The sequence below is a fragment of the Trachinotus anak genome, unplaced genomic scaffold, assembly GCF_046630095.1.
Source record: "Trachinotus anak isolate AG129_WGS33_773 ecotype Australia unplaced genomic scaffold, CSIRO_AGI_Tana_v1 ptg000003l, whole genome shotgun sequence".
Lineage (NCBI taxonomy): Eukaryota > Metazoa > Chordata > Actinopteri > Carangiformes > Carangidae > Trachinotus > Trachinotus anak.
The window spans coordinates 6,366,664-6,380,594 of record NW_027273854.1 but is presented as its reverse complement, the minus strand read 5'-3'; the positions used below and the strand labels follow the sequence as shown (position 1 = coordinate 6,380,594).

The following is a 13,931-nucleotide window of genomic DNA, read 5'->3' as shown; positions in this document are numbered from 1 at the left end:
TATAAATCATACGCTGCTTCATGCATTATGTAAAACTATCAAGTGCTTCCACAAACCTTGTTGCAGATGCACAGATTGTCAGTTTTATTTTACATATATATATATATATATATATATATATATATATATATATATATATATATATATATATATATATATATATATATATATATATATATATATATACACACACAGATTCTCCTCACACAAATCTATTACATCTGTTTTATTTTGGCGGGTCTCTGAATCACTCCGTTTCGGTGGCAATAAATAATTATTTTCGACGGGAAGCAACACATGCAGTGCTTTCCTGAGCACAAGCCCCAGCTGGCATCGAATTATCACCAGCAACATACAGTAAAAATTTACTGTAGTATACACATGTACACGTGTACTGCACCATGCGCTGCACGTGTCATTGTTTCCTAATTGTAATAGGCAATAATACACATTCAACACGTGCCCTCATTGTGACATATATTTTTGAAAACCAAAGACTTTAAGAGAAAAATATAATTATAACAAATGGAGGTGAATAAGTTTAAAAACAACATGCATTCTTTCAAAACTGCTTGGTCATGAAGCTAAAAACAAGGCTGCTTTTGTTAGTTTCACTGTGGAGCGCCTTTACTCAAGCTGTGTATTTAAGCATGGTTTAAAGGTAGTTGTACTTTACTTATATATCTACTCCAGTTTATTTCATAGGGAAATAATGTACCTAAAAATAACATAAAATAAAACCTATTGTTATAGCTTTAACTGCCCATGAATATATCAAATTGTCAAAAGACCTCAAACTTGACCTAAAACAGTAAAATCCTGCTTACACACAATTTCATCAGCAATAATGATAATAATATATAAAAGCATAACACTCATAGGAGCCATTTTTCCATGAGTACTTCTACGTTTGCAACTTAAAGTACATTTTATTGTCATACTTGTACTTACATAATGAAGTATTTTTACATTGTGGTATTACTTAAGGGAAGGTTTGGAATCATTCCTCCATCACTGCATAGGAGATCCACAGTTTTCATCCAACAACAGCCCAAATGACAATTAACAGTTTCTGGCTGATTTGGTTTTCTGCTTTCCAAATTAGCACACTATGAAATATTTAGTGGCACATTCAGCGAGCTGTTGTGCTGTTACTGTTTTCGATAGCAACCGAATGTTATTTGCTGTTGTTTGCAGCTTTTCAACAATCAAGCTCACACAACAACAGCAGAGCTGAGTCAGACCAAGAATGGGCGACAACAAACTACTTCCTGTTATATTTCACTCTCAGACATGCTCCTTTTTCTGTCAACGCTGTCTGAGCACAAAATGATGTAGAGTATGTTTCACATCGCATGGAATTAAAATGAACTTCTGAACAGAGCCATGGTCCCAGTTGCTGGAACTGGGCCACAGTAAAGAACCTTGTGACATGGTGAGTATTAATGCCATTTGTCCTTCTGTAAACAGGACTGACATGCTTGAATCATCCAGGGAAGCTGATGTTACACCAGTAATTTTGGGTAAGGACACTGTCCCGGGGCAGGAGGTCTGGAAGTGATACCGCAGATTAGACGCTGGCAGTTGAACGGTATCTGTCCGTGCCAAGTGTGGTTTCCAGGTGCACTCATCCTTTTCAGCTCTGATTTGCTGGGAGTTCTTGATTTGAACTAAACTCTCCCAGTGCTCTCCCCTGATGCACCTCACATTAGTCTGACATGGTGCCCTGCTCGACAGGTGTGTGCTGTTTGTTCTCTCTGCTCCACCGTGTGTGTGTGTGTGTGTGTGTGTGTGTGTGTGTGTGTGTGTGTGTGCTGCACTGACACACAGCTGACAGAGAGTTTGTCAGTCTCAGTCATTTCAGGCAGATCTGTGCTTAAGACAGCAGCCTGCAGCACATTTCAGCAGGGTTGTCCCCTCAGTGGCGTCACTCTGCGCCACAGCATCACAGACCGCCGGCTGTTTCTGAATTATGGTGGACACAGTATCCTTATTCACACATCTACCTTGAGAGGAAATCTCACACAGAACAAGCATATTACAGTTTTCCCTCAAGCAGAGCCGTTTGCTGAGAGGTGAAAGACTACCACTTATTTTGAAACTGAATGTGCTGCACATTTTGACATTTAAATTCTCCCAAGTCTCAGCAATGAAGGCCTTTTTCTTGGTTTGAAGTGGGAGACTTGATTACACTTAAAAGGTTTTTTTTCCCTTTTAGTCCCTCTTAGAGCCTATGTGCTCAAAGCATAAAATACAATTTCTATGACTAAAAAGCTTTATTTTTGTGTCAGTTGAGAAATAAATCTAAAGAAAAGTTCATCCTGAATTGGCACAGGATGGTTTCCAGTATGTATTTTCATCTAATGGCAAAATAGTTAACTATATTTTCTTCAAAAAGACTGCTCTTTGATGCACAGGCCTGTTTGAACTCCCTCTTTAATGACAGCTGACTTGCAGACATATGATGAGGGTATTTGTGTCTGCTCTGCCCTTGAAGTCTGATTTTTCTAGAAACAGCTACAGCATGAAGAAAATTATATCCGTGTAAAATACCTTCAAGGAGACGGCTATAGGAGGATATGAGGCACTGCACACTGTCAGTGGTGGGCAGTTCATTCCACCACTGGGGAGACAAAGGTTTGAGATTCAGATATGGCTTCGAGGGGGGAAAGACTCTGCAAGCAGCTGATGATCTCAGTGGACAACAGAGGGAGAGTGGGATGAAAATGATAGATTTATGACAGAGATGCTGTGTGCTTAATGCCGCTGTAAGCAAGAACAAGGCTATCAGAGAGAATCTCCGAAGCTACAGCAGCAAGACGCGCCACACAATAGAGATGAAGAAGAGAACAGAAATAGAGATGGAATCAATATTCTCCATTTACACTGGGGCGAAATAAAGCGCTGAGAGGATAGAGGATCAAAAAGGGAGAAATGCAGCAATCAGACTGTATTTTTATGGACAAAAGACTGACTCAAATAATATTATTAGATAAGAAAGAAATGGCCAGTATGAGGCTTATTATAATCAAAATGGACATCTTGAGAGAGGCAGAGGAAACTGTCACATAATTAAATGTGGCAGAAAGCTCCATGAAGGCCATTTAGGGGACATGAACATGACACGAAAGGAGAAGGAGAATAAGAACTGGGTGCTGTTGCAGAAATAATGTGAGCAGACTGGTTGTTTCAATCAGGGAAACATTTTGGTAACAGGTGGACTTGTTTGCAACTTGGATTTTTGACACCATAGCTCATTTTGTTTCCTCTTGCTGGGATCTTTGCCCATCCACACTTGTCAAAAACAAAAAAACAACAACAACAACAAAAAAATCAGTGTGAAATTAATTAAAATGCAAAGATGCCAAGGTTTCCAGACAATTCACAAGGCAAAGTGACTGTGTAAATGTAGTTACCAGTGGCCTGAGTATCTGAGGAGCCTGTGAGAGCCTACTGCGTCCTCCAGTGAGACAAATTGATGAGCAGAGAACAAACACAAAAGAAGGGCCTTGGATGAGAGCCGCATACATTCCCTTCGAGCGTGCAACCTGTTTGGTGTCACCGCTAAAAGATCTCAGAGGGATTTTTTTACCTGAGCTCTCTGGGATCTGCCTGAGCCAACCAAAAGTGAGTGCCGTTCCCGTGCATGAACTGCCTCCAGATACTAATTAGCGCTGAGGGTAGTGAGAAAGCACAGTGTATTCACAGAAGAGTGCAATCTGTAGCTTAAACAGATGGTTCCACTACACAAATGAGATAAGAGGTCTATTGCTTAATGCTATTAAGACACATTTGTTGGGATAATTCCTGAATACACTCTGCATGAGACTTTAAGTTTCTGGAGTGTAGAAATGTAAATGTATGATCAATAATAAAATACAGCCATTGTGGTAATTAACTGGAGCTGTACCTTATTATGGACTAAATTATTATGGCAGCCGGCCAGTCAGGCAGGAAAAAAGAGCAGCTTACAAATCAGCACTGGATCCCAGTGTGGGGAAAAAAAAGGTGGTAGGTGAGGGAGGGAGGGAAGCTTTGGTTAAAAATTGTTGCTGAGGACTGAACAGGAAACTGGCTCTGCGCTGTGATTAAACTCGGCAGACTTCACTTCTTCAGCAGCGGTGCATTAATATTCACTTATTCACCTCATAAACACACAAGCCATGATGCACATCCAGTGGGATCTGCCACACACTGACAACCTATGCAGTCAAGCCCGTCGAGTGCCTGTAGGCTTTGCCTTTTTTGGGTAAATGAAATCTATTCTACGAATGCACAAAACGTGTAACCATAGCAACAGAATTGCGGGAAGAGCTGTTACTCGTTCGGTGTCAGTCATTCATTTTCGTGTTGGAACTTCCCAGAGCGTATTGGGCATGGGACCTGATGACTGATACGCTTGTATTAGCATCCTCTGACAAAAAAGACGGTCGAACAAAAGACACCGGGGGTGGGAAGAGGAGGCAGACTGACACTCTTTGGTGGGGGAGCTGATTGCCACTAAGACTGCCATTTTGTGGGATACAACACACCGACAGAAATAGATGAGTGAAAACAGTCGCAGACAATGATTCTCCAAACAATTAACACCCAGCATCCCTCTTGCACAACACCCATCCCTGGATTGGTGACTGTTGGGAGTGCTTCATTTTCAAAAGCAGCTGTATCAATTACAGTAACATGACATGATCTGTTTCTCCCTGAACCTTGTCCGAAACAATATCAGCAGCAGCTCTTGTACTTATTGATCTTTCGAACATCCAGATGAGGTCTTGACCGACTCTTCAGTGATGGAGCGGCCTGCTTCCTCCAGACACTAAGGTCAGCCGCTGGGTCGATCAGTGTCAAACCAATCGAAGACCAATGACTCTTTCCAGTCTCCAACAATAAAAGTCACTTCATGTTCCTTAGCTGATGAATGTGATCTTACAGTATTTGTCATTATGATGGAAAAAAACATGTTTGCACAAAGCTAAAATGTTGAAAATGTATCTTTGATTCACATCTTTAAATAGAAAAATCTCAGCAGGAAAATATAAAGCCTCATTTTTTGCTTAAAACCTTTGTTTGTTAAATGAATTGATCCGAACAACATTGTCGATATGAGCAGGATTTAGGGTACGATACTGAGTGCATGTAGATAAAAGCACTCAGAAACAGCAGTGAGAGCAGATGTCATTGGTGCTGCCTTGCATAGGATGGACACAATGCAACTCATCCTTGAGCTAAAGACACAGAGCTGCTGTAGCCGCATAGATGTTCACACAGCCTGATAAATCGAGCGAGGAGATGAGGCGTCCAGCTTGAAGCGTCCTCTATTCAGACATAAGCAAAGAGGCAGAACATACAGCCGCTGTAATATGTGAACAGAATGAAAACAATATCAACACAATGGAAATCCCTCTGGCCTCCCACTGATATGAAGACAGATAAAATGAGGCCTATTGCAATCCATACAGGCTACAGGTCAGACACTAACCTGTGCACAGCCCACTCATAAATACCTCCACACACACACACACACACACAGTGCGTGCAGCATTTCAGCACTACTCATGACACACAACATTCATCTACCAGCCTCCGTTCCTCCGAGCACCCTCCTTCCTGATCAGTGTGTAGCACAAACACCCACAGATTGTACACATCACCTCACGGATGTGCTAAGGCACAGACACACACACAAACACACACACACACACTCAGTTGGAGCCAGCTTGGTGTACTCTCAGAACTGAGCTTGTCAGAATCGAATTACCTCTCTCTCTCTCTCTCTCTGCCCTCTCATGGTTTGCCGCCCACAGAAGGAGAAGGGCAGGCAGAGTCAGTCCCAATGCACTAAAGATTGGACTGCCTCAGTGTGTGTCCTGGGGACTAAAATACAAAATCGGCCCTTCCTCCAGTCAGCTGGAATTGGCCCTTCTCCCAGGGGCCTGCCAGGAAGGCGTCTGTGGCATTGGAAGTAAAAAAATGAAAGAAAGAAAACAAATAATAACGGGACAGGAAAAAAAATACAGGACCCCAACAGTCCTCGCGAGATCCACCGCACTCTAGGGGACGTGTTATTACTCTAATAATCACCCTGTTTAATGTGTTACTCCAGTGGAAGGAGTGCGACTTCAGTGACTGGGAGAAGGTGAGGGGGATAATAAGGGAGTCCAACATGTTAATTCTTCCACTTGAAAGAACATCTGAGGATTTCAGGCCACACAAAGGACAGAGTGGAAGAGGAAGCAAACCGGAAACATGCATTTATAGTTTGAATTTTCTCTCTGTATCTCTCACAGAAACAGGGATACCCCCTGCCCCCTTTTTACAAATGTGAGAAATAACAAAAGTGAGTCACATCAACAGCCAACCTCACTCCTACCCATGTTGTACAGGCTCAACTTCTTGGGTGTTCTCCAAAATGTGCCCTGTATATGGAAAAGAAGCTGTTTAACAATAAAGAAAAAAACACCCAGGTGCTTCAGTCGGTGTCTTGTTAAGAGGATAAATGAAGCAATTGCTGTGTAAGGACAAAGTTATCATATCAGAATTTTACCTTTCCATGACTAATTTAATTAACTGCCTTTAATCAAATCAGCTTGATAAACATGCATTATGTAATTTGATTGAAGTGCTGGTGGAGTTGTTAGCTTCGTGTAATTCTGCTGTGTTTGTCTCCGGGGCCCGTCAGTGTCCTCTCCCTAATGCAGGGAATTTTTGAGCTGTCACATCTGATCAGAGACGAGCCGCAGTGTGCCAGTTAGAAATCATCTGAGAGACACTCCTGCACACACAGGTCCAGGTAACACTTCATAACTTTGTCACATCTTATTTACACCATCAGGAGAGTCTGTTTTCACCTCATTCAGCAACACCTCGTGGGGTCAGAGGTCAGGATCAGCTACTCTTGGAGTAAAGAGACACACTGTCTGGCTGGAGGACACTTAAGCAAAGTGCAACCCTGTGGCCTGAACAGGGGCTTAAACTTGTGGTGGTCGGCCCACTGGGCCCCAGACTTCCCTCTGCAAACAAGCTGATAAAGGCCTGGACTGGAGAGCGCACAGTGGCAGATATCTCAGCCCTGCACGCATGGACGCACCCACTAGACCTTTGGTGCCATTAAACCCACCGCGCCTCGTTTCTCTTATCGACTATATGTAACATGCGGACGCTCTTTAAAATGTTACTGGTATTTACAGATGCTGCTCCTGCGTTTCGAGTGGGCGGTCTGGTTTGCGCTTCATGCCCATCTGACACAGTCTCTCCAAAGACGCATAACGCATCAGCACTGAAAACCCACGCGTCCCGCCTCCCGATAGAAAGCGCCTCACATCAGTTAACCCTTCAGGCACATTGCGTTATTACGCACTCATTAAAATGCCCCCACCCCCACCCCCCCTCCCGTTTACGCATATGCCTTGTGGGCTGTCATGGGCTATTATTGGGATGTTTGGAATGCACACCTCTCTCTCTCGCCTACCGTTTATGCCCGACGCAATTTCCGATGGATGTGTTAGTGGTCCCGTGGAAAGAGGATGGCCAGGACATCCGAGACTTTTTCAGTCCTGGTCTGTCGCTCGTATCCACGGCGTTGGAGCGCTCCATGTGCCGGTGGTGATGTCGGTCGGTGTCGGAGTATCCCCGGTGTTTGATTTTGATCGGGGTGCGGGGTTGTCTCCAGAGATGCTGCGGAGGCTTCAGAGTCGCCTGTCCTTCCCGCGGAACCGGGAGCGACAGGGACAGGCTCTTCTTCGAGCATGGTGGTGCTTCCATCATAGTGCAAAAAAAAATTAAGATCCCTTTTTAACTTATTGATTAGATAATATGGCTGTATTCTTTTATTTCAAGCACAAAGCAAAACGGTTCATGTCCCTCTCTGCCACTTGATCTGAGCGAACAAATCAAAGTGACCAAGTCCAGCACAGCCCAGATCTGAATCCTGTTTTCTGAATAACATCAAAAACTGTCACAGTGCTAATCTGACAAGTCATCCAAGAATCATTAATCTCATTGTTTTCAGTGGTGATCAGTTTGAATTCAGTCCAGAATCTCTCTGCCCTGATCCTCACCAGTCCTGGGTTTTGGTGATGAGACACCGGTCCTGCTGCTTCTCCTGAAGTTTGACGCCTCGTCGCCCATGGCGCACAGCCGGATGACTGTATTTATTTTAGAGAATTTATTGCTTTTTATCAGCCACTTATTGCAGAGACACACAGACGAGCAGACACCCGGCGCTGGCTTTTTCTCTGTGTGTATGTGTGCTGTGGTATTATTGCTGTCTTTCAGCTGAGCTGAATTTTCCAATCAATTTCCATAAAAGTACTTAAATCTATCACGGTTCATGTAGAGCTACGGCGTCTCTGCGCGCACACACACCGCTGAAGTCTCCAGTAATTCCTCCATGGAGATGTTGCATCCAGTGATTTCAATAAGATAATAAACTGGACTCAGACCATCAAACCATCCTTCTTCAGTAAATCAGGATGGTCTGAAGAACGGTTGGATATGTCCAAAAAGCATATGCGATCCTTTGTTCTTTGCTGTCCAGACTCTCTTCTTCAGGTTTTGTTTTGTCAGAATGCATCACAAAAGGACACAAACTGATAATTGCGGAGATTCAGTCCTCCTGCTCAGTGTGGGCCATTATCTTCCCATCCTCATATTTGCTGGAGTTCGACGACAAACATTGGCTTCACCACCACCACCACCTCTCTCTCTCTCTCTCTCTCTCTCTCTCCCCCCTCTCTCTCTCCCTCTCTCTCTCTCGGTAAGTCCAGACTCTTTGTGTGGTGGTTGGATGGTTGTTCTCTTCAGTAATTTTTCAGCATTGGAGGCTTTTGAACCTCTTGTGCGCTCATCCACCGCGCATTTCCCTTGACAGAAAACAAACACAACAAATTGCTTAAACGGTGTCAGCTGGGCAGGGAGCTCCATAACAGGCATGACAGCTAAAACGCCACTGTCCATCATTTTACCTATTTGTAACTGAAAATCCTCACTTTGACTCACCCTGGCCAAGCCTGAGGTGTAGCTACTATATTTTTCACATGTGAGCACCCTGGAGTGAAAAGACCTCCCAGTCCTCCCCATGGTGCCCCAGCATCCAGTGTGGTATTTTTAGATAGGGGAACAAAAGCAAAAAGATCTTGTTGCAGGGGGAGCTGCAGAGGGGAAAAACATTGTTGGGTTAAAGGTCTTATTCCCACCAGGGGCCACCACGTTTAATGGTGCTCTTAACACTTCGGATGACAGCATGTGACTGGTGACATTCGTGACAATGTGCTGACAGGGTGCAGTGATCTACTGTGCATTTTAAATGATGTAAAGATCAGACGTCACTTTTGAGCAGTTGCTACCAAGGGCGCTACATGGTGGGCTACAGAGATAGAAGAAACACACTGTTATTATCTGCAAATTTTGAAGGGCTCACACTGTTTCAGCTGAGTTATTGTAATTCACATTCAGTGCGTTACATTATCTCAGCACCTTCCTGGCAGCCTTTGTTTTGTTTTTATGTGATAAAGAATGAAAATCAATCTGGTTAAGACTTGGAATCTACTCAACAATATAACTGGCATAAAAAAAAATTTAAAAAAAAAATAAGGCTAAAGATGATGTTCACTCACCCTGCGATGGGTTAACTAGCAAATGTCAAGATGTACAAGTTGATTTCTTCACAGGAGCATAAAGCGAGTTATGTTAGCTTTGCCTTATCACCTTTAAATAATCCTTAGATAACTGGAAATTAAAACGTAGCATAATAGACCTGAACACTCCGAGTCAGAGCTGTCTTTATTAAATTAAGCTTGTTCTTGATTATAGGTGTCAAACACCGGGGTCATGCTGTAATCAAGGTGCAGCTGCGGTCTAGTAACTGATTAGTTCAGTGACATTCAGGTGTTTGCAGCTGTGTTAACCTTTGCACTGAAGGGCATTGTAGCTGAATATGACGTGGTTGTGATGAGTATGAGCGTGCTCTCCTGAATCATTGCCCCAGCTTTAGATGGACAGTAATAGCTCCTCAAAAGCAGGAGTTAAAAAAAAGGTGATCCAGACACTGAGAAAAGATGCCTCTCAGACATTTCCTGTTGGTGATGCAGCCCACCAGGAAGCACCATGCTGAGTGAACTCATTACAGCCCCGTCCTCGGCTGCCCTGGAAGCTCCTTCAGGCTTCCCTGAGAAGAGCTGGAGGAGGCTGTTGGCAAACAGGGCATCTGAGTTGTTCTGCATATTGCCACCAGTGACCCTGACACAGTTAGGGAGCTGAAAAACAGAGCGACTGATGTTTGGATGTACTGTAAACTTGTTTGTTGCTCCTGCTCTTCTTCCCCCGTCAGCAACCCTGGTTGCTTTCAGGAGTGATGCTCTGAATAATATGAAGTTTGACAACAAGCAAGGAAGCAATGAAGGCATCCAAGAAAACAGAATTTAAAAAAAGATGGTACTTCCAGACTGTAATAACTTTAATAAAGCCACAGAACTGCTTCAGTCCCACCCACTGGCTCCATCCAATGCTGACTGGCTGAACTACAGCATGGGCTGCTCCAACCTCAGGCCTCACACCTCAGGCCAGTCCAGACAAATGGCCACTGTCTACAGAACGTAGCACCACACTGTACTGTGGTGGCTTAAAAGCTGCGCTCGGGAAGCAGCGATGCCACTAAGAATTAACTAAACGTCCAGTTTTCCTTGGGGTCTCCTGAAAGCATTCCCTCACTTCTCCACACGGGTGGTGCCTCCACTGTGATAGATTGGAACAGAAGGGAAGGATGTGACCAGAAAGAAATGTCATATCAAGCTCTATCTATGAACACTAATGAAAAAAAAAAAACATGTAACATTTTCTGCCTCCTCCTCCCCGATATATCAAAATATCCCCTGTATTCTGACAAGACATCAACACCTTTATGCAAACCGTCAGACATTGTGGGTTTTTTTCTGGGGTTTTTTTGGATAAACAAGTGCATTACCATGAAGAGACCACTGAATCAATAATTTTGTTTTTTCTGTAACCTCACAGGGCTGTGAGTGCATAGACTGTTAGTCTGCTTTCTATCTATACTCTAATTACTGGCTTTAGAAATAGACTGTTGTTTCTCTCTTGTCCACATGCTTTTTCACTCTTTTCCTTTCTGCCTCAGCCTCAATTAAATCATTATTTTATCCTGCGCTTAGGTCGGGCTGAAGAAAAACATACTGCCGTTGCCTTTTCTGTGTGATGTGCCTGACATGAATAAATATTGCTTTGAGCTGTGATTTTAAACATCAAATTAATATACTCCAAAGTAAAAGGGCTACATTAGCACTACATTAAATAACTAAGTGACAATGTGAACATGTAGCCTTGGTACCTGATTGCTGAATATCACCATATCATAAATTATGTATCACCAAGGTAATCTGTTATAGCCTGGTTCTGGCAGTGCCCAAGATTTCTTATCTCAAGGCTTCAAAAGTATTCAAATCATCATGATCATTAAATGTTTTCCACAAAACCCATTGAAGTGAAGTGGTTTCAACTCATTTAGAAAAATTACCTTTAGAGAAAAATAGCAGCATTATAAACCGGAGCCAAGCTGCAGAAGCTTTGCGGGGGCACGTGCAGAAGCTTTGCAGTAGTTCAGGCTCAACAGAAAAGCATTAATCATTTTGTCTGTGTCTTTAAAGCCAGGGCAGGCCTAATTTTAGAAGTGTTTTCTCAGCCGAATATAAAAAAAAAAAAACACAACACAATTGAACTCGCTTTTTTGCTTGTCTTATCCTTTAAAATGGGTTAAATATGGCAAGCTGAAAATGTCAAGTCGTTGAGGTTCTTGTCGCTGACTAATGCAAATTTATTTCAGAGGGAGTCAGAGAATCTCGATGTTGATGTGTACGTCTGATGCGCAGTCTGTGTGTATGGTTTTGTTAGCTTTCAGGAATATCTGAGGACGACACGTAGGTTGAACACAATCAGAAACCTGAACTGTGAGTTTCTTCATGACAGAAATCTCAGAAATGACAAATTTAATCATACAACCAGCATCTGTGCAGGATTCACACATCAACTCTTACATTTGCACATAATTTAGATCCGACTGAGCTCAAAAATAAAGAGAATAGATTGTGCCCTTTGACCCTGAACTACTTATAAAATGAAATGTTTTTGCTTGTATATGCACGTCTTCAGCCTTGCTTACAGTTTTATACCTTCTTCTACTTGATGTCCCTGCTACCACACAGAATAAATCTGCAATTTAATTCTAACTTTGAAATATTATTTTCTTTCAGGGCAGCTGTGCTAAACTTCATTCAATACTGTCTCCTTGAGAGAAAATTGTCAGTTGTAGTACACGTCCTTAGAAAATGAACAGGACAAAATGAAAGCTGCCTCTAGCTGGATGTGTTGAAATAACTGCATTTACCTATTTGAAGCTGATGGAATGATGAAAAAACAGCATTGTATTAAAAGGCTGTTTTGGGTTCAGAAAAAAATGCCCCTAAATGGGCAACTCCAGGCTGCAGAATCACTGATTAGAGTTTTGTTTCTCTGGGAAACACCTCAGCCTTTAAAATGAAAATATGCTTTTCAGTTAAGTTGAACTGCCCTGTGAGGATTTCATCTCCGAAGAACGATTTGAGCACAGTTAAACATCTGATTCAGTAGCTTCATTAGAAGGCGAATAAGCACACAAAGACTCACAGAGTACCTTTCTTGTTTCTCACACGCTAACTAAAGAAACACACTTGCTTTTATTTCATCTCAAAAACCTTGACCAAATATGAATGAATGTGCCCACACAGAGTCCTGTATTAGACTTTTATTAACTATCCAGGCTTTTGACCACATCACCTTCATCTAGAAGGGACCAAAAGATGGTAAAAAAAAAAAAAAAACAGGCAGACCTTGGGAATGTGAGCCAGGTAATATTTTTCTAAAACAACATTTTTATCCAACTGCCTGTGAAAGAAATTTCAAATCCTTCAGTAAACTCAGCAGCAGCATCTAACTCTACTAATATGTTTATATACAATGACACTGAAAGGGTATTGAAATGCTGATGCCATCTTTTTCTGTCATGATGACATAGAAAAGGTACTGAGCCAGTTCATCATGTTTTTTATTTATATTCTATCCCAAATAATTTTTTTAAGAAAAAAAAAAAAAAGCAACGAAAGGAGGATGAAGTGGATGAAGAAATGACCGCGGACCACAGTGCGGACTGGAGAGCTCCATTGTGGTGTGGAAAAGAAATGTTCCTCTTGCTTGAGTCAGCTGCACGCTTCATTTAGAGAGCATCTGATTTATTATGACCTACCTCGCCCAATGGCTCACCACGTTATAGATTCATATTGTGAGGAATCATTGAAATGCCAAGCAGTCTTACTTACAGTACAGTATATGCTGGTTGTGCAGGCCTGTGTGTAATGCGTTCTTACCATTTGTGTGTATGGGAGAGAGTTTGTGTGTGTATATATTCAGATATTTAATCTTAAACTTCACTTGTGAAGAATTTCTCCATTACAGCTAAGAACCAATCACAGAGGGCAGTGAACTCCGCATGTCCAGCAGAAAGCCCATCAACAGCCTGTCTGGCCTCTGGCTCACACTGAGTCTACCCATCGGGCATCCGGGAATGCTGGGAAATGAATCCACTTTCTGCCAGAGGAGGGCCATGAAATATTAACCCACACCTCTTCCCTGACAGTGAGCAATAGTCGTGCAGCTAATGTGCCTGCGTGCTCGCATGTGTGCACTTACACGTATGCAGGACAATGAAAAGTAAATGGAACGTGCTAGAACGTGGGTGTTTGTGTGAGAAAGGAAGAGAGGGTGAGATTCAGGCATGTCCAGACGTGGTGGAGCTGCAGTGATATGTAACACTGTTTCAGCAGGCTCTCAGGTCATTTATATTAAGTGTTAAAAGGACTCGTGAAATAACTTCAGCTTGTTTTTCTGTG

The 13,931-nt window shown here is 42.6% G+C and overlaps 1 protein-coding gene across 1 annotated transcript in view; it reads right to left on the bottom strand.

Annotated features, from left to right (window-relative positions):
* pde4a (phosphodiesterase 4A, cAMP-specific) overlaps window positions 1–9,523 on the bottom strand; it is a 41,377-nt gene extending 31,854 nt beyond the window's left edge. Inside the window, exon 1 of the mRNA XM_071469792.1 lies at window positions 7,469–9,523. Within this exon, the coding sequence (XP_071325893.1) occupies window positions 7,469–7,764 (296 nt within the window). The 5' untranslated portion in view covers window positions 7,765–9,523. The remainder of the gene's footprint in view (window positions 1–7,468) is intronic.
* Window positions 9,524–13,931: the final 4,408 nt, after the last annotated feature.